The sequence below is a fragment of the Lactuca serriola genome, chromosome 8 (assembly GCF_051521515.1).
Source record: "Lactuca serriola cultivar US96UC23 chromosome 8, Lser_US96UC23_V15, whole genome shotgun sequence".
Lineage (NCBI taxonomy): Eukaryota > Viridiplantae > Streptophyta > Magnoliopsida > Asterales > Asteraceae > Lactuca > Lactuca serriola.
Genome location: NC_136415.1, coordinates 182878254 through 182897613, shown reverse-complemented (window position 1 = coordinate 182897613; position 19360 = coordinate 182878254). Strand labels below are relative to the sequence as shown.

Below are 19360 nucleotides of genomic sequence, written 5' to 3'. Positions count from 1 at the left end.
CAAAAACGAGCCTGAAAACCCTTGTTTGAGAAGTTTTATTTCCAAAAAAAAATGAAAAAATATGTATTTTGTATTCAAGTCATGCAACATCTTCCATTTAGAATAGAAGTGTAAGGATAAATTAAGGATACGGTGGTTGTTTTATCAATGGTAAAAATATGATACATAGGCGTAGGATTTTGTCCTATTTTTTATATGACCAAGATATGGTGATAGATTTGTCTATGAAAAAAAAAATCACATTTCTTTCTAACAGCCAATGCAATCCCCACAATGCAACGGTCACATTTTGGGTGGTAGAAATTCACCGGTGGCATTATGCCGCAGGTAAAAACAGTGTTACGAGTCGGTGTTCACCGACGATAAAAGAAGCCGTGTGCGATTGCTGCCGGCAAACCCACTACCAAACCGTTTAGCCTAATAAGATGAAAAAAACCATCCTCATGGCATCATGGCTTAGTGGTGATTATTTTGTATAAAACAATGGAGTAGATTTGGGTTCAAATCCCAAAATTTTCACTTTGTCGTGGCCTCCGGTTTAATAAAAAATGAAATAAAAGTTGCTTACTATGAATATGAACAAATCAATAAGTCGTATGTCTTTATTTCTTTTAACCTTTTGAGTAATATAAATATTTGTTACAAATTAAATTCATCAAGTCAGTTAATATCTCCCATTTAAAAATCTTCCACCTCTACAAAATGTATTAATTAGTAGTAGATTGTCAATTAAAAATAAATGAAATCCGAATTCTTAATGCATCAATGACAAAAAGAACGCATATAAATGGGACTTGAATATGATCAGCAAACACAAACAAATCTCTAGCCTTCCGTCTCCCTCTCTTTCTTTAATGGCCTTTTCGGAAGAACTTGGAGTTGTCAACGAAGCTTTCTCAGGTTTCTCCCTTTTTATTCATTTTCATCATTTAGTATCATCCTTTTGGACATTTCAATTCATGGATAATCAAGAATCTTTTTCCTGTAATAATAACAAAGTTATGTTAATTTGTAGGTCTTGGAATTGATGAGAAGTCGCTTATATCCATTCTGGGGAAGTGGGATGCAAATCAGCTAAAATCTTTCAGGTTAAGAACTTCTCGTTTCTTTGGTGAGGATGAAAGGTCATTTGAAAAACTGGTTGAGCATCAAATCAATCAACTCAAGAACGACTTTTTACGCTTTAAAGTAAGTATATTGATGTTACGTATCTTCTCATCATCAAGCAATTAACTCGTTTTTTCTGATTTTTGTGGTTGCTTATTGAAGTTGAATTCATATGTAAAAGACACCAACAATTCGCTTACTTATGATTGTGAGCGTATTAATTTACAAGTATATATCTTTTTAATTGTTACTAGAGTGCATTGGTACTGTGGACGATGCACCCATGGGAAAGGGATGCACGTTTGATTAAAGATGCATTGTTAGATGGCCCCAAATCCAACAACGTTATCGTAGAAATTGCATGCACACGATCTTCAGAAGAGCTACTCGGTGCAAGAAGGGCTTATCACTCCCTCTATGAACGTTCTGTTGAAGAAGATGTTGCTTCTTATATCACCACCACTGAACGCAAGGTCATTATAAATATAGCTTTCTATAACTTTCAATACTATGGTATATATTCTTATAATAGGAAAACTAATATAGTAGACAATCATGTATACTTGTTTTCTTCCATTTCTTTCTTCTCCTTTTAGCAAAACTAAAGTGAATCCTGATTTTCTCTGTGGTGTATATTAACAAACAGCTGTTCGTAGCATTGGTAAGTGCATATCGTTACGAAGGCACAAAGGTGAATGAAGAAGTCGCAAAATCTGAGGCGAAAATAGTCTTTGAAGCTTTGAAAAATGCCGATAAGAAAAACCCTCTCTTGGATGATGACGTAGTGACAATACTAGCAATTAGAAGCAAGCTCCACATCATGTCATTGTTCCAGCATTACAAAAAAATCAGTGCCAACTCTATTGACGTGGTCAGTTTCCAAACTAAAGCCTGTGTGATAATATTAATTAGTATTAATTTGTTCCTGTTACCACTAATGGCATAATATTTTTTGACATAAGATCCACAACCTAACAATCATGGAATGATATATAGATTCTGTTTTCCATCTTGTCGAATTGTTTTGACCCAGAATCCTGTATAAATATATCCATTTCCTTTGAAGATATCTAACAATCCTACCACCATTCTGCAGGATCTTGGGACAAACGAGAGCTTGAAAGACACAGTGCAATGCATATGTGCACCACCTACTTACTTTTGCAAGGTTTGAGTTTACTTGATTCACTTCCTAGAGTTTGATCGTTATATATAAATTATGAATAAAAATCAGAAGGGTGATCATCACATAGAGTGGGTTTAGCCTTCGGAAATGATCTTTATTTGTAGTCCTGTGTTTAACTTCTTATAAATGGCCATCATAGGTTATGGAAGCGGCTATGGTGAAAGAAGCTGATGAGAACACAAGGGAAGGTCTTACAAGGGTGATTGTTACCCGAGCTGACGTTGATATGAAGAATATCAAAGAGGAATATCAACACAAGTATGCGATCACATTGTCAGAAAGAATTAAGGTTGCAGCTAATGGAAACTATAAAGATTTTCTACTTACACTAATCTCAAGAGAAGAGACAAAGTAAGGTTTGATAATGAAGAGGACCAAGCAAACGTATATCGCTAAAAAGTTATGCTTTGACAGATTTAATCTGTTGGTTTTAAATTCATTTAATGTCAATTTTCCAATCACAATTTCCGAGTTGTCTTGTTCTTTTACTGCATGAGTTTGTACCCTTGAAAAACGATACAAGCAACAGCCAAAGCTTGTGTTTATGCTTGCCTTGGTATACTTCTGTTTAAGAATGCATGTTCGCCGCAGATTAATAATAAAGTTCTATAATTTTTTTCTTCTTAAAGCAAAGATCTTGAACGATCTTTTACCTTCTCTTTGTATTATCAAAGTAAATGAAAGAGAAAATGACACGCTTTCTTATTCCATTAAGCATCAAATTAATCTATATATACACCATCTAATGCTATTATACACCATCTAACAATATTAGTTAATTTAATTGAATCTTAACTAAACTAACTAACCATGATTCCAACTAACTTTGGTTAACAAAATATGTATTATGTAACTCCAATATCCCCCCTCGAGATAAGCTTTGAAAAATGGTTTTTAAAGCCATCATTGACATAATTGGTAAAATCATGTGCCGCCGCAATGGTTTCGTGAAAATATCTACTAGTTGGTTTGTTGTACGGATAAGCATAAGTTTTATGGTGTTATTCAAGATTCTATCACGAATGAAGTGACAATCGAGTTGATGCTAATTTGACAACAGATTCATTGTCACAAAAAAACCAAAGTGGGATCTATCCAGTGGATGCCAAAATTGCTCAGTAGATGATGAAGCCATATGATTTCAGTAGTAGCAGTTGCTCATATTCTGCCTCAATTGATGAACGAGAAACAATGTTTTGTTTCTTAGATTTCCACGAGATTAAGGAGTCTCCAATGAAAAGGCAAAAACCGGTGACAGATCGAACAATATCTGGACATCAAGCCCGGTCAAAATTAGTAAAGGCTCGAATTTTTAAAGATGGAATTGATGATAAAAATAATCCTTGACTAGGATTAAGCTTGAGATACTTCAACAAATGATTAGCCACTTGAAGATGAGGTAGTTTGGGAGCAGTGACAAATTGACTCAATCGATTTAAAACATAAGTACTATTATGACAACTGATGTTGAGATTACTCAATCGATTTAAAACATAAGTAATATTAGGACAACTGATGTTGAGATACATCAATCGACCAATGAGTCTTCAATAAGCAAGATTGGTTAAAGGAGCTCCTTCAAAATTAGATGCTTTACACGATGGATCCATTAGATGCTGAGTTGGCTTGGCAGCCAAAAAACAAGTATCTTCAAGCAAATTTAAAACATATTGTCTTATATAAATAACAATATCGTCTGGAGATTTTGCAATTTGCAATCCAAAAAAATGTTGTAATTTTCCCAAGTCCTTCAATTTAAAATATGCACTTAATTGCTCCTTAATAAGATTGATCTGATGAAGCGAAGCCCCAGTCAAAACAATGTCGTTTATATAAACTAATAAAGCCACATAATTGGAACATTCTCCTTAAAAAATAAGGAATAATATGCTTTGGAGTGAGTAAAACCTTGAAAAATAAGAAAAGAAGAAAATTTTGAGTGGCAGTGTCTTGATGCTTGTCGTAATCCATACATTGATTACTCGAATTTGCAAACCAAGGATTTATCTTGTGAATCTGAACCAAAATAAACATACCCTTGAGGTAATTTCATGTAGACTTCCTCTTCTAAATCACCATTCAAAAACACATTGTTGACAACAAGTTGTATAATTGACAACAAGTTGTATAAGAGGCCAATTTCACTATGCAGATAATGCAAGTAGCAATTTAACAGCCACCAACTTTGCTACAATGGAATACGAGTCAAGAAAGTCAATGTTGTTAGAACATGAAAAGTGATCCTTATGAAATCCAAGATGCAACTATCTGATATCAAAATTGATTCCAAAGTGAAGACCTGTCGGAGATCTACCTTTGTTTTGTAGTATTTTGAATTTGTAACGCATTAATTGTATCAAGTACTATTATGTAATGGTCTTATTGTTTTTTAGTATAGTATAAGAGACAATATCAACAACGGATGTGTCAGTTGAGTCAGTTAATCTTCAGTTGTTTCTCAGTCCATGCGCACTTTACCTGATTTGTCTTTTATTCACTCCTTGACTATTTAAGGAGGGGTGTTCCATGTATCAAGATAGAGAAGTGTGTACCTTTTTCACTCCATTAAATCAAAGAAACATTCAGCCAATTATTCTCTCTTACATTCTTCTGTTATTTTTTCTTTTCATTGTTCATATGTATTATTAGTCAATATTAGGTAGTTAGTTGAGTTTATTTAATCCAAGATACGATTGGTTTACCAGACTTGACTAGAATCATATTACAAGCAATCATTGATATTAAGTTAATTCAAGGTTTGAGCTTTCAAACCTTGTCTGCAAAAATCCATGCAATCACAATTGATATCAGAGCCTAGGTGGTTCCACTTTGAATCCATAAAAATATATTATAGTTGATTGAAGATTAACTTGGTATCTCAACCATTTTTGTGTACAGGATAAAAGTTCTTCTCTATACAACTTTAGATCTAATATCTTAACTTCAATGGCTGCTTCTAATTAATCTCAACAAATGTATTCAATGCAAATAGCAAATAGCGTGGGTTGCCCATCATGTGCCCCATTGCTATTTGTTGAAGAGTATGATCAATAGAAAGTTAGAATGGGGATATTTTTTCTTGTAAAGAAAAAAGTAAAGAAATATGGAGATCAGTGAAAGAAGGTCCTCGTGTTGCTGTTAGACAAGTTGTTAGAGATGTTGTTTCCACTCTCATGCATCAAGCAGAGACTCGACCAGGACCACTAACTGCAAATGACATTGAGAAAATGCGTGTAGATTAAATCACTTTTTCTGAAATGGTGTTTGGTGTACCACCATCTCTCTTTGAGCACATTAAGTTGTTCAAATCTACTAAAGAGATTTGGGATACACTTCAAGACTTGTTTGAAGGATCAGAGAACATGAAGGATAAGCGTTTGACCTCGGTAGTAAACGAATTTGACACTTTCACTACAACTCCTGGTGAATTTTTTTCCTCTGCATCAAATCGCTATATGATCATGGTGAACAACATGACTACGCATGGTGTATTTCGAACACCCTGAGTATAATCTCAAGTTCATCAACAGCCTCGGAAAAGGATGAAGAAATGTTAAGTCATGTGTTCAGAGTAATGGATTACTAAAGAAACTGAAGCTCTACCAACTATTTAGCAAACTACAAGGTCATGAATCCAACGTTGCTCAAATATTAAGAAAAATCTCAGGAGGCACTCTTGCTTTAGTCAGTTCAGTCAATCAACCACTTCCAAACCCATTAGTTCTTGATCCTTTCAGAGCCATCCCACTTGTTCCACATATTCAACTAACTAGACCTACTCCACTTGTTGTACTTGTTCCTCAAGTTACGAACTACCCATATGAATAAAACTTTGATCCAAAAGTTGTTGATTCCGAACTTTGTTTCTAGCAAGAGTTTCCACTTTTGTCCATGAAGTATAGACGACCCTGGAATCACAATCAAAAACCATCTCAAAACCGCTTTCAAGCTCCACACCAAATCAATCCTCAACTATATCCTAAACCAAATAAAACTCCACCAGCTTATTGACCCAATATTCCCAAATCGCTCCTCGAAACCTCAGGAAGTTCCGAACTCGGCTAAACCGAAGAGTGTCTCTTACAAATGTGGTGTCAGAAACCACTATGCAAAGGATTGTTTGGATGATGATCCTTAACAACCAAAGGTGAAGGATTGTGTCTACTATGCTATTTGAGCACAAGAACTTGCTGAAACCGACAAGCATTTGTCACTACGGTTTCAAGAAATGTTGATAGATATTGGTCATCTGGTGACGAGGGTGAAGAAAAATATAGGAGAAACTTGTGTCTAAATGCCAGACAGACAATTGAGTGTGATGGAGGTTACTGGTCTTTCGTTTCAAAAGATGATGATGAAGATGTTGACCTATATTAGTACTACAGGTCAACCAACGATCCATATGGCCATAGCATCATCTAGCAGGTAAAATCCATGATTACTAATAATAATTTTGATTTATTTGTTTCTGTATATAACTAAAATTCAATAAGCATGATAGTTATCCATAAAGCATATGAGTCTACCATAAAGGTTAGTTAGAAGTTGGATAGTAAGTTGACCAGACTTAGAATATGATTTGAAGACCGCAAGCTTAAGACTGAATCATTAAAGAGAGAACTTAAATGACAAATGTGAAATTTCAATTAGTGAAATAAATGTTTCGGTTGTTGATAACAAGCGTCTTAATACTAAAATCGTTAGTTTGCATAATTTAGTTGATGTTCTTCAATCTAATGAAGGAATGACTCATAATTTTCGTCATCCCTGGTCCAAAGCACCTGGTCTTAGAAGCAAGTTTCTGAAACCTATTGGTTGTCCTCTTAAGGAACTTTAAATTTTAAAATTATGGGAGATCTTCCAAACCACATTTATTTGGGTAACCCTATCTCGCCATTGTTATCCATTCATGAGACCCTGGACATATATCAATCATTAATTCCATTGTTCAAACCAATCATTGTTACCTATCCTGATTCCATGCAATATTTGTATCTGATATCCCTGATTATGAATATGTCTTCAGAAATTCCACGTGTCATAGATGGTACTAGAGTTTATATTCTGAACTCTGGTCCTCCAAACAATTGTGTCATTAAGGAAATTATTCTTAAGACAAATGGACATGATTTGGACAAAATTAATTATCCTACAAATTCATTTTGGGCGTCTTTTGATAGTGATAAAGATGAAAAAATTAGGTGTGGTGACGACGCTTCATCGGAATCCTGTGTTTCTAACTCCAAAGTTGTTTCTAAGTTGACCTTAGTTCCTATTAAGCCTCATTTCAACAATCCACATATTGGACAGTCTTCGAAGTCATCATCTGGCTCTCGAAAGAAACCTTGGTTAAACAAGAAGGATATTGTTCATCCAAAGATCGAAGATAGGAAATCTCTAGAAAAAGAAACTAGATCTAGGCAATTCTCTAGGTTCCTTGAGAAATCCGAGAAAAATGTATCTCAAATAGTTAGTCTAGTGACTAGGAGTCAAAGTACCTTCATGCCTATTAAGATTCTTAAGAGACCATCTATTCCTGTTAGCTTGGATACTTGTGACAAGTCTTTCAAAACATGTTTGAAAACTATTACTGTTGATCCCTCACCTAATAAAAATCACACTCCTCGGAAAGTATCCTCTTCTACATTTATTGCTACCTTGGATGGCATGATTTTCAAACAAAAACAATCTCCAAAATCAAATGCGATTACGAATGATTTGAATAAAGAAAAAGATACTCGGAACACTATTTTTCAGAAACCTTGAAAAGGATCAAATCAAAAGTTTGTTTGGAAAGTAAAAAGGTATGAACATTCAACTGAACCATCTCGGAACACAGTTCTTCTTGAACCACCTCAGAAAACTATGCCTCCAAGAAAAGCAGTGTCAAAACAACCAATGGTTGAGTATGACTTTTGGATTAATGAAAACTCTAACATTCTTCATATTCCCAACAAAATCTTAGAAAAATCTTTCTGAAACACAAGCTACTCAGAAATCACTATCTAAGTCCAAAACCCATGTTAAAGCCCTTAATTCTAACTCAGGGCCTAAAAACTGCAAAATTCACTGATTTTACAGGCTTTTTATGTTTTGGAACAAGATACAATGTGGTACATTTATAATGCTAGTTCCATACACATGACTAGGCAGACAGACTTTCTGTGTGATCTGAAGCTTGCTCTGAACGTTGGTTATGTTACTTATGGCGACAATTCAAATTCCCAAATTCAAGGCTACGGTGTCTTAACCAATGACAATTTCTCTATCTCAAATGTGGCTTACATAGCTGATCTCAAGCTTAATATGATTAGTGTAGCACAACTCACTGATGCAAATCGGAGGGTTGAATTATGTAAGAAGCATAGTTATGTTATAACATAAGACCGAAAAGAATGCCTTATTAAATCCGATCTGATCAAAAATATGTATCCTCTAGATATAAATATGATCACTGGGAAGCCTCGGTTTTCTCTTCTATCAAAATATATTCCTGATGTAAGCTTGTGTTGGCATATGAGGCTTGCTTATATCAGTTTTTGATACATGAATGATCTTGTTTCTGGTGAAATGGTACAAGGTTTTCCATTCCTCAAGTTTCAAAATGATCATCTCTGCTTAGCATATGAATGTGGGAATCAATCAAAGAAAGTTCATCTGGTTCAAATTGAAAAATCCATTTCGAAACCACTCATACTTCTTCATATTGATCTCTGTGGGCCATCTGCCGTTGAAGGCTAATATCACAAAAAGACCATTCTTGTGATTGTTGATGACTACACTAGATTTACTTGGGTGTTCCTCTTGAGAATGAAATCGGAAACTGCCTCCGAGCTTATTAATTTCATGAAAGGAATTGAATACTAACCAAGTTACTCATCCAAAGAATTTGTAATGACAATGGATCCAAGTTCATGAATGCGAATCTTGAAAATTTTCTTACTGACAAAGGCATTGAACATAACTTTTCTGCTCCCTACATCCCACAGCAAAATAGTGTCATTGAAAGAAGAAACCAAACTCTCGTTGAAGCTACTCGGTCAATGTTAAACTTTGCAAATCTTCCTCTCTTTTTTTTATGTCGAAGCAATCTCCATAACTTGCTTTACTCAAAATCGGAGTATCAGGAATCATCGTCTCAACATGACACCATATGAAGCAATATGTAACACCCAGAATCAGAAAGACCAAGAAAGAAAATAAAACCCTAAGTCAAATGGGTCAACTTGTCGAATCCAAGGAGGAACTCGACGAGTCGGAGCGGGAACCGGGGCATCGGGTAAGTGACCAACTCGGCGAGTTGGCCTCATGGACTCGGCGAGTACGGTCTGAAGAGGGAAACCCTAAATCTGGGGCTTTGGGCACTATTTATGCATCTTATTCTCTCCATTAGGGTTCCTTTATAGCCCCTCTCACCCAGAACACCAAACCCTAGCCACCATATCCGTTTTTGGAGCAAGATCTAACCTTGGAGAAGTAATTTGCAAGATTTGAAGAAGAAGAAGAAGGAGAAGGAGTTGGGAGGTCCCAGGGAGAAGCTTGTTGGTCCAGGATTAGCTTCTCAACCTCATCATTTTATGGTAATAAATCTCTTACCTTGGGTATTGTACTTCTAGATTTAGTTTGCCCCCAAATGGATGGTTTTGAGCTCAAAAACCATAAATTCGTAATGATGAAGCAATTGTATCGGTTCATATTGTAGATCTAGACATCCTTGAGTTCCAGGAGCTCAAGAAAGACATCTTTTGGGAAGCCATGACCTTGTTCTAGCCAAATAGCCTCCTTAATAGTTAAATTTTAGTGTTTTGGCTTCATTGCATCATAGACACCCGTAAAGTTAGCAACTTTACGTGTTCTGATAGTCTTAGAAAACCAGATCTATTGTTTAGAGCAAAGGAGAAGCTCTGTGACTCGAAATTATGGAAATGCACGTATGGACTCGACGAGTCTGGGAGATGACTCGGTGAGTCGGGCTAGATATCAGACTTGAATCGCGTAGTAACTCGACGACTCACATGGGTAGACTCGACGAGTTGGATGAAGATAGGCAGGAACTCGACGAGTTGGAAGAACAACTCGGCGAGTCTGTTGAAGATTTCCTTGGACTCAGCGAGTCTGTTCTTGGACTCAACGAGTCATGTCGTGAAACCCCTAAACCCTTCGAGTTAAGACTCGAATCAGTGAGTTGAGTAGAGACTCGGTGAGTTGGACAAGACTGGACTCGGAAATCGGTAGACTCGGCGAGTCGAGAAGGAAACGGTTTTTGAGCTTATGAACTCGGCGAGTCAGTAGGCTGACTTGGCGAGTAGGGTCAACATGGAAGGTTGACTTTGACCAGGACTTTGACTTTGACTTAGTTTGACTGTTGAAGGGTAGTTTGGGACTAAGTGTTATATTTGGTATTAGTAGATCGGGGAGTCATTGAAGTAGCAGTTCGGGAGTTTTCAGATAGCAGTTATAAGGGTATCAGCCAGAACTCCAGCAGTGCAGGTGAGTTTCCTTCCAATAGGAACGGGTCTACGGCCACAGTGTCGGCCCGTTTAGTTAGCAGTAGTTCTGGGCTTCGGTCTGATGTAGTAGTTCAGTATGTTTAGTGTCTCTGTGATTCAAGCATGTTTATGTGTTATGTGTCCTGGACTTCAGTCCAATGCAGTATGTAGTATATGTGTTTATGCTAGTTGATATGTGTTTATGCTATGCTATGTTCAGTCAGTTCCAGACTTTGGTCCAATGCAGGAGACAAGGTCCCAGTCAATCCGGGCTTCGGCCCAATGCAGTTTCCGGACATCGGTCTGATGCAGGGGGCATGACCCCAGTCAGTCCTGGCTTCGGCCCGATGCAGTTTCCGGACTTCGGTCCGATGCAGGGGCAAGGCCCCAGTCAGTCTGGGCTTCGGCCCGATGCGGTTTCCTGACTTCGGTCTGATGCAAGGGGCAAGGCCCCAGTCAGTCCGAGCTTCAGCCAGATGCAGTTTCCAGACTTCGGTCCGATGCAGGGGGCAAGGCCCCAGTTAGTTCGGGCTTTGACCCGATGCAGTTTCTGGACTTTGGTCTGATGCAGTGGGAAAGGCCCAGTATGTGATTTATATGTATTGTATGGTATGTGGTAGATTGGGGGAGCTCACTAAGCTTCGTGCTTATAGTTTTCAGTTTTGGTTTCAGGTACTCAGTTTTCAAAAGAGGAGGTTAGGAAGATTGTTGTGCACACACCATAGCTAGTCAGCCTGGGATGTTTTACTCTGATAACACGAATATGTTTTAAACTAATACTCCAGATTTACGTTAAGAGTTATGTTTTGGTTTGAAAATCATGGTTTAACTAATGTTATTTAAATGAAATTTTTAGACTGTATTTTTGGGATGTTACAAGTTGGTATCAGAGCCTTGGTTTGAGGGATTCGGATACACTTCGGGTGTGTCTAAACTCAAACCAAGGAAACTGGAAAAAGTTTTTCAAAAGAAAAAGATTTTCGAAAAGAATTTTGAGAAAAGAAAAGAGTTTTAGAAAAAGCGAAAAGAATTTTTTTTAGAAAGAAAAGAACTTTGAAAAGAGAAAAAGGGTGTGGTGCATGCAATCAGCCGAGCTCAAGTAAGTATTCCCAAATTACCCATACAAGTTATGTTATCAGTTTCAGTTTCAGTTTCAGATCAGTTCAGTTTCAGTTTCAGTAGAACAGCATGCTAGTATAGGACTAAGGATCTAGGAGGATACCTTATGTACCTGCTTTATGTGTTTCAGCTTGATAAGAATTGCATGCTAGTATTGAGTAGACAGTAGTAGGATAGCTTGTGTAGGTTATGCCTGATAGTATGGGCTTAGCATTGTATGCTAGTACAGTTTCTTGTTATGAGAATAGTCTTGCATGAGTATGTTTCCTTTGTCCGAATGTTGCTTGCTTTGTGCTTTGTGGGACTCTGAGTGATGGGAGTTAGCCATTAGGTGAATACGTCACGTCACATGTGGTCAGGGTTGAATAATCTCAGAGTGCCGGATTTGACCCTATTCTGCAACTCTCGTCTGAGTCTAATCGTTGTAGGGACGAGTCTTTTACTTGAAGGATTATCTGAGCCTCATTGCATGTGATGGTATTCAGGTGGTGGCTAATTGGCATTACAAGGAGGCCTTCAGTAGCTGAGGACTGGTTTGGGTGGAGTCTAAGGTTCTCTAGGGCAAGCCTAGGAAGGTAGTAACAGAGATCAGTAGCAGGAGAGTGACTTGGTGGAGTTGAAATAACTCTTGAGGAAAGTACGGATAGATGTGGAAGGTAGTATGGGCCCGTACTACTGAAAGTAGAGGATCCGTACTCGAATCAAGAGGGGCCAAGACAAGACCAGGGAACTTGTAGAGTGTGTGAGAGATCCCTCAGCGGCGGAGTGTATATTGATCAGGAAGTGTTATATTTTCAGCATGGTGACATTGCGCGAGTTACCAGTTAGCAGTTCTGGTACCGGGGAGGGATCTGGCTCGGGCTCTGGAATCGGGTAGCTTGGGTTGCCTTCACCATAGCAACTTGACAGGATGATTTATAATGAGAGAAGGAATATTATTATTATATTATAAGAATAATATAAGGAATCATAATATTATTATTTGATTAATATAAGTCATAACTTAATTAGGAATTAATTTGGTGACTTAAAGAGATTAATTAAATAAAGGGGTATAAACTGTCAATTGTTTGATAGTTGCACTTTGGGCTATATATCCTTTATGGATAAGGGATGGACGATTTCTAGGGCTAAGGATAGCCATAAAATCATCCAAGGATTATCATGGAAAGGATTTGGATTGCTCAGGGCTTAAGTTATCCAATTAGGGTTTAAGGGTGAAACCCTAGGAGCCTTACAAGTATAAATACACCCCAAGGGCTAAGGGATTTCGGCACTTGTGCTTAGAGAAGAAACCCTGGCCAAATTTCTCTTCCCTCCTCTCTCTCAAATCATCCTCCTTGCTAGTTGGTGTTTGTAAGCCATTAGAGGAGTGACAATTGTGACTCTAAAGCCTCAAGGACAACAAGATCAAGCAAGTGATTCAAGGTAAACTTCTAATCTCTGATTTCATATTATATTTATTGTATATTAGCCATTAGAAGTCTTGGATTCAATGTATGTTCAATTAGAGAAACCTAGATCCAAGCATTAGGGTTGCATGTGCACATAGGAATGTTCATATGGCCAAAACCCATCAGTATGGGCCCGTACTACTGAAAGCAGAGGATACGTACTCGAATCAAGAGGGGCCAAGACAAGACCAGGTAACTTGTAGAGTGTGTGAGAGATCCCTCAGCAGCGGAGTGTATATTGATCAGGAAGTGTTATATTTTCAGCATGGTGACATTGCGCGAGTTACCAGTTAGCAGTTCCGGTACCGCGGAGGGATCTGGCTCGGGCTCTGGAGCCGGGCAACTTGATGATCAGATGAGGGATTTCATTTCCGCAGAGATATTGCGCAACATCATTGATCAGACTCCAGTGCTTTTCGGTTCGGTTAGTGAGGCCATCGTGGAGCTTATGGAAAGTTATCTTGAGGCCATTAGGGCCGGGATAGTTTCAGGATAGATTGGGGCTCGTCTAGAGCCCGATTCTTATGAAGTTCAGGGATCCTTTAGGGAGGGAGGTTCCATTTCTAGATTTTTCCATCAGGGGACAGGAGTGAGTGGGGCACCCTGCCTCCAAGAGAGACATCTGCATGATTGGATAGTTGAGGAGGTTTTGCGAGCTAATCGCGAGAAGCTGCCTGACATGGTCGTGAGGATCACTGATAGGTTGACCGCAAAGCTTCAGGATCAGGCAGTGGTTGTTCAGCTGATGGATGGGGTCGACGAGGTAACGTAATAGCGAGAGACGGGCAGGGAGTCGGAAAGGAGGAGGAAAACAGATGAGACACAGGTAGCCACAGGTTCGGGCAAGAGGCCCAAGGGGTCGAATTTGAGATCAAGGGACTATCAGAGTCGCAGTCGATGTGGGAAGTGTGGTAGGACGAACAAGGGTGCGTGCAGGCGTAGAAGTGGTGGCAATGCTGGATGTTTCAAGTGCGGCCGAATTGACCATTTTAGCAGAGATTGTACTGTTACCATCGCCCAAGAACTTGATCCGATATGTTTCCATTGTAGTCAGAGGGGCCACAAGAAGGCCCATTGTCCGAGTCTGTATACAGCAGGGCAGGTGCCAACTCATGCCCATGGGACTTTGAGGGCCACCAGCAGACATCAAGGTCGGGCAAGGGCGCCCACGGCTCAGAGCAGAGTATTCTGGTAGATCTCAACAAGGATTCGAGCAGCGCTGGATGTTGGGGGTACGTATGTTTTACCTTCATGTCAATTATTATTCATGATATTATTTTTATATTGATGCATCGATATTAATCAGCATATGTGTTGGGATATTATATTACTTGCTTGTGACTGAGTTTTATGCCATCTGCATACTTTGGAATTAGAATGGTAAATTAGAGGTCGTCCCCTTTAGATCAGGCTACTTCAGATGCGGTGACTGTAGCATGTATGTGTAATATTCTGTAGTCCCTCACTACTTTCGGAAGGTGTGATGTGCACAAAAGTACCCACTAATTTTAATATTTATAACCTAACAAACTTAGACTATCTATGCACTTATAGGCACTGTACATAGTCAGATTACAGTATAGCTTAGTTAAGTCGGGTGTCGATCACAGGGAATGGTGGATTAATTTAATATATTCGATTATAGGTTACAGGTCACACGAAAATAATAAAGAAAATAGTTTAATAAATCTCAAACTAACAATTAACAACTCTCGATAAACTAACAGGAAAACAAATCTCTTCAGGTACTTTGGTTTAGATAAATTGCACCGTAAAAACATAGACAATTGCATACACAAATTCATTTATTCATGTTCACCGATTCCTAAAATGATTAGATTCGCGTTCACTATAACTAATCCTTTAGTAAACAAGTCAATTTAAACAGTGATCAGTTGATTAAACTAACATGCTTCCTAGTGTTCAGTTCGTATCAAGCAAGACTTGTAAATATAGTTAATCGAATTACTAATTCAATTTAACCTCTTGTTGATGGTCACCAAACAAGGCTCACACATTAACTTACTTATTCTCAAGTTAATCCTAGTTTCACATTCGTTATTCCTAGACTTATAATCTCGATGGTCATCAAAAATCATAAGAGACAAGCAATCAAGCAGGTGTTCACACAAATCAATTCACTTAACAATTAACAGCAAATAATCATCATTAATACGTAAGGATCTTTTAACAAGCTTCGCAAGATAAATTAAACACAAATAAACAGATCAATATAGCAATTAGTCTAATAATCAAAGCTTCATTCAAACATAAACACAAATTAAAAGGTTTTTACACCCAAATCAGAAAATAAATACAGAATAGTAACACAATGGAATGCTAAACATGGTCATGTTAGCAACCCATATGATTACCGACACGTATCCGCTCTCCAACCCTTCCGATCTCCGCTCCCGTTAGCTTAACGGCCTTCCGACCGCCTTCTACACCCTCAAAACGGCTTAACAGAAGTTTAATATCGACTAAATTAAGTTGGAAGTCGAATCCCCCTTCCTGGTTAGCTGAAAATCAACTTTTATAACCTTTGTAGCCGACTTACGTACGCTAGGCGTAAGTCGGATTACGCTGGGCGTACTAAGGATTTCTATGCGATTGAACTTATCCGAGGCCATCCATTACGCGGGGCGTAACCTAGAATTACATTGGGCGTAATATGATTTTGGTCACTACGCATAGCGTATAGGTGTATTACGCGAGGCGTAATTGGTCTAATCCAACATTTTTAATTTCTTTTAGCTTCTAAGCCCGGTTTCCGCTTCAATATTTTCTTTTGTGCTTTATCGACAACGAATAGCTGCAAAACATAATTCAAAGCATTATGAGTGCTTTTTAGTTCTAAAAGAGAATAAATAAGGCCAAAATATTAAGATAAAGTGCATAAAAATATATATAAAAATACACATATCAAAATACCCCACACTTAGCCTTTGCTTGCCCCCAAGCAAATTTGCTTTTATTTTACCAATATCGCATTAAACAATCCATTTAAAACTCAGCCATTATGTCAAGACCGCAACGCATGCATTTGTGTCTAAAATTTTCCTAAAGTACCCCCCCCCATACTTTAAATACTCACAATCTTCATAAACACTTGCCCACTTTTTCCGAACAATGCTTATTTTATGCAACCCTCCGAATCCATCCGCAGAAGACCTCCTTATCCTCAAGGTATTTTTAATTGAGCAACCTAAGCATACATAATCTAGAATTACAATATTTTGATACCACTATGGAGCTCTTTTGGAATTCTTCAATTCTTTGACAATTGATCTTTGATTTCTTTGAATTCACCACCTTTGTTGTTTGATTTCTGGTATCTTCAACTTTATGAAATTTCTTGGAATTTTGATCTTTTGATCTTCACTTTATTTGCTCCAAAATTCTTCAAACTTTTTCTCATAATTCTCTCTCTCTTTTTTTTACATGTACCTCACTTTTTTCACTCAAAACCTACATGCTTAAGCAGAGGCGCTCAACCTCAACCTTTATTGGTTAATGATAATAATTTTCCTTGATACATTTCAGGTTTAGGCTGCTAAACATATTGCATCCCTCAAACCAAGCGGGGTTGTGTTTTTGTTCCATGATTTCACTAAAATAAGGGAAGCCACAAATGCACTATAACGTATATTGGCTCAACTAAACATTTGAGTTCTCATCGGATCATTTCATACAATATTAGCAAAATTTAAATTATCACTAGATTTTTCTTAAATTAAACTATTATTTCAAGTTTTTAAAATTTTTAAATTTCCTAAGTCTAGCAATTTCCTAACTATTATTTTATTTTTTATTTTTTTTTAATTTACTTTTAACGACCCCCTACCCCACAATTATTTCATACAATGCCCTCATTGTATGCTAAAACGAATTAAGAACATAAAAAAGGAGAAAAAGGAACAGACTCCCCTGGGTAGTTGTGGAGAGATCGAATGGGGCTGCTACAAGTTGCTTCAAATATTGCTGAAAGACTGGAACTGGAACTGCTGCTTCTGAACTTGCCGAAAAATAAAATCAAGACGGCCGAATTCAAAAATGTGGTGCAAAAGATTGCAAACAAATGCAATGTATAGTAACCATGACGTGGGAAAGTGTCGACCACATTGTCTCGTCAAGAATGATATCCTCTTCTCTTGATGAAAAATCCCCCACAACATAGGAAAGTGTCAACCATGTCATGGCAGCCGGGATGATACTTCTTCCTCGTGTCGAAATAGAACTCTATGGTGTGGGAACAGCTCATCCATATCATAAGAGTCAAAATGTCGTAAAAATGCCAATCTTCTAAACAATCTCTCACGAAATCAATATGCACCCCACACTTATGACAAATTATGGGTCTTGACTATAATCTTCGAACTCTCACACGACTCTCTCTAGCAACAGTCGGACCTAGCTACTGAACTTACTGCCAGCTTTCTCACGGTTCTTGTGATGCGTGAGAGTCATGGAAATCAACCGGTGTAGCAATCTGTAGGTGGTAGACCGTATCATCCTACCCCGTGTAGTAGATGGCGTATAAACTCCTCCCGTAATCTCGGCCCAAAAAGTGTTCTCGTTATAGTCGTCAGGCCGCTCCGTAAGACAATCAGCAAGGAATGCCGGGAAATGGACACTCCTCGTCTCATCCGCTGTGTAAATACCCACTCGAGTCGCAAGCTCTATGACACTGCATTCCCGGCTCACTCCCCCCAGTCTGAAGCCAAAAGTTTTCCTGTCATCGGGTGCCTTCCTAGGATCATAGGAAACTGTAGCGAAGAACTCCAGCAAAAATTCCCGATAAACAGGCTCCTGGATCCTGAACAATCGTCCCCATCCCTGACACACGAACAAATCCACACCACTCGCGTCCGAGTGCGTGTATTGCAAAAATTCCTGGATCAGTGCAACTAGTCCAGTCCGGGTCGCCAAGTCCCAATCAAATGAGGGTGCTATGTCGATCTCCTTGGTGAGCAGCAAACTCAAACTGTTGACATATTGTGCCCGGGTTGTATCGTTCAGCGTTTGCGGAAATTGTAAGAAACGATGATCGGTCACATCCTCGGCTGGGTGTTGAGTTCTTCGGGCCATAATCTGCACAAATAAACACAAAACCAAACAAAATATAGCAGCATTAACAAATTTTTAAACCAAAAAATTAGAGCTGGACACGGTCTGTACGCTGGGCGTACGTCCAGGTTCACGAGTCTGTGTCCTGGTTCCTTTGCTTGTGCTAAAGTCATAACCCAACTGTAAGCAATAAACACAGCAGGGAAAACACATGGCATATCGAAATTTTGAGCTTGCGTGGTCCAAAGGCAGTAGAAAAAAAATCGGGAACTCCTTTAAAAACCAATCTCCTGTAATCTCCTTGTCTATTCCAAATTAGCAAACTCTTAATAGGGAATCTTTACAGGGCAGTCAATAATCAAAGTTTACAGGACGTACACTTGGCGTACGTCCCTGAGCTTCAATCGATGGGTGTGGGACGGGATTAAGGACAAATTAAGTTCTAGGGTTTAGTTAATTGATAGAAATCGGTCTATTCAAGTGGTAATCATAACATATATTTGCGAAATCGGCCCTAATTCAAGAACCCTATAAACCCTAGATTTCGAATAAAGGTTAAATGCAGCTAATGCCACTAATTTAAACACAAATTAACGTGATATGGCTTCCGAATAACATACCTTAGTGTCGAATTCTACAAGAAAAGAAGAAGAATCGGAGATATTTTGGAGAAATCGTCGTCACAGTACGCGGCGAAGGAAGGAATGGTTGAAAGAATAACAAAGAAGTCAAAGGGTCAAAAGATATACCTGGTCGCTGATTTACGCTGGGCGTAAAACAATGTTATGCTGGGTGTAACCCCAACTCCATGAGAAGGCCATCCGCGATCCGGGGTTAATTACGCTTGGCGTAACTAAATTACGCTGGGCGTAATTTTAAATGAAAAAAATTCCTTTTCTTTTAATTAAACTTTCTTTCCGTTTCTTTTAACTATT

At 38.3% G+C, this 19360-nt stretch overlaps 1 protein-coding gene across 1 annotated transcript; it reads left to right on the top strand.

The window, feature by feature from the left end:
• Positions 1-750: 750 nt before the first annotated feature.
• On the top strand, positions 751-2926 carry LOC145071131 (annexin D4-like). The gene is made up of 6 exons (XM_079018041.1): positions 751-900; positions 1016-1188; positions 1362-1580; positions 1754-1978; positions 2204-2275; positions 2433-2926. Exons 1-6 carry the CDS (start codon positions 801-803, stop codon positions 2646-2648), a joined length of 1005 nt encoding a protein of 334 aa, XP_078874167.1. The 5' UTR covers positions 751-800; the 3' UTR covers positions 2649-2926.
• The last annotated feature ends 16434 nt before the right edge of the window (positions 2927-19360 follow it).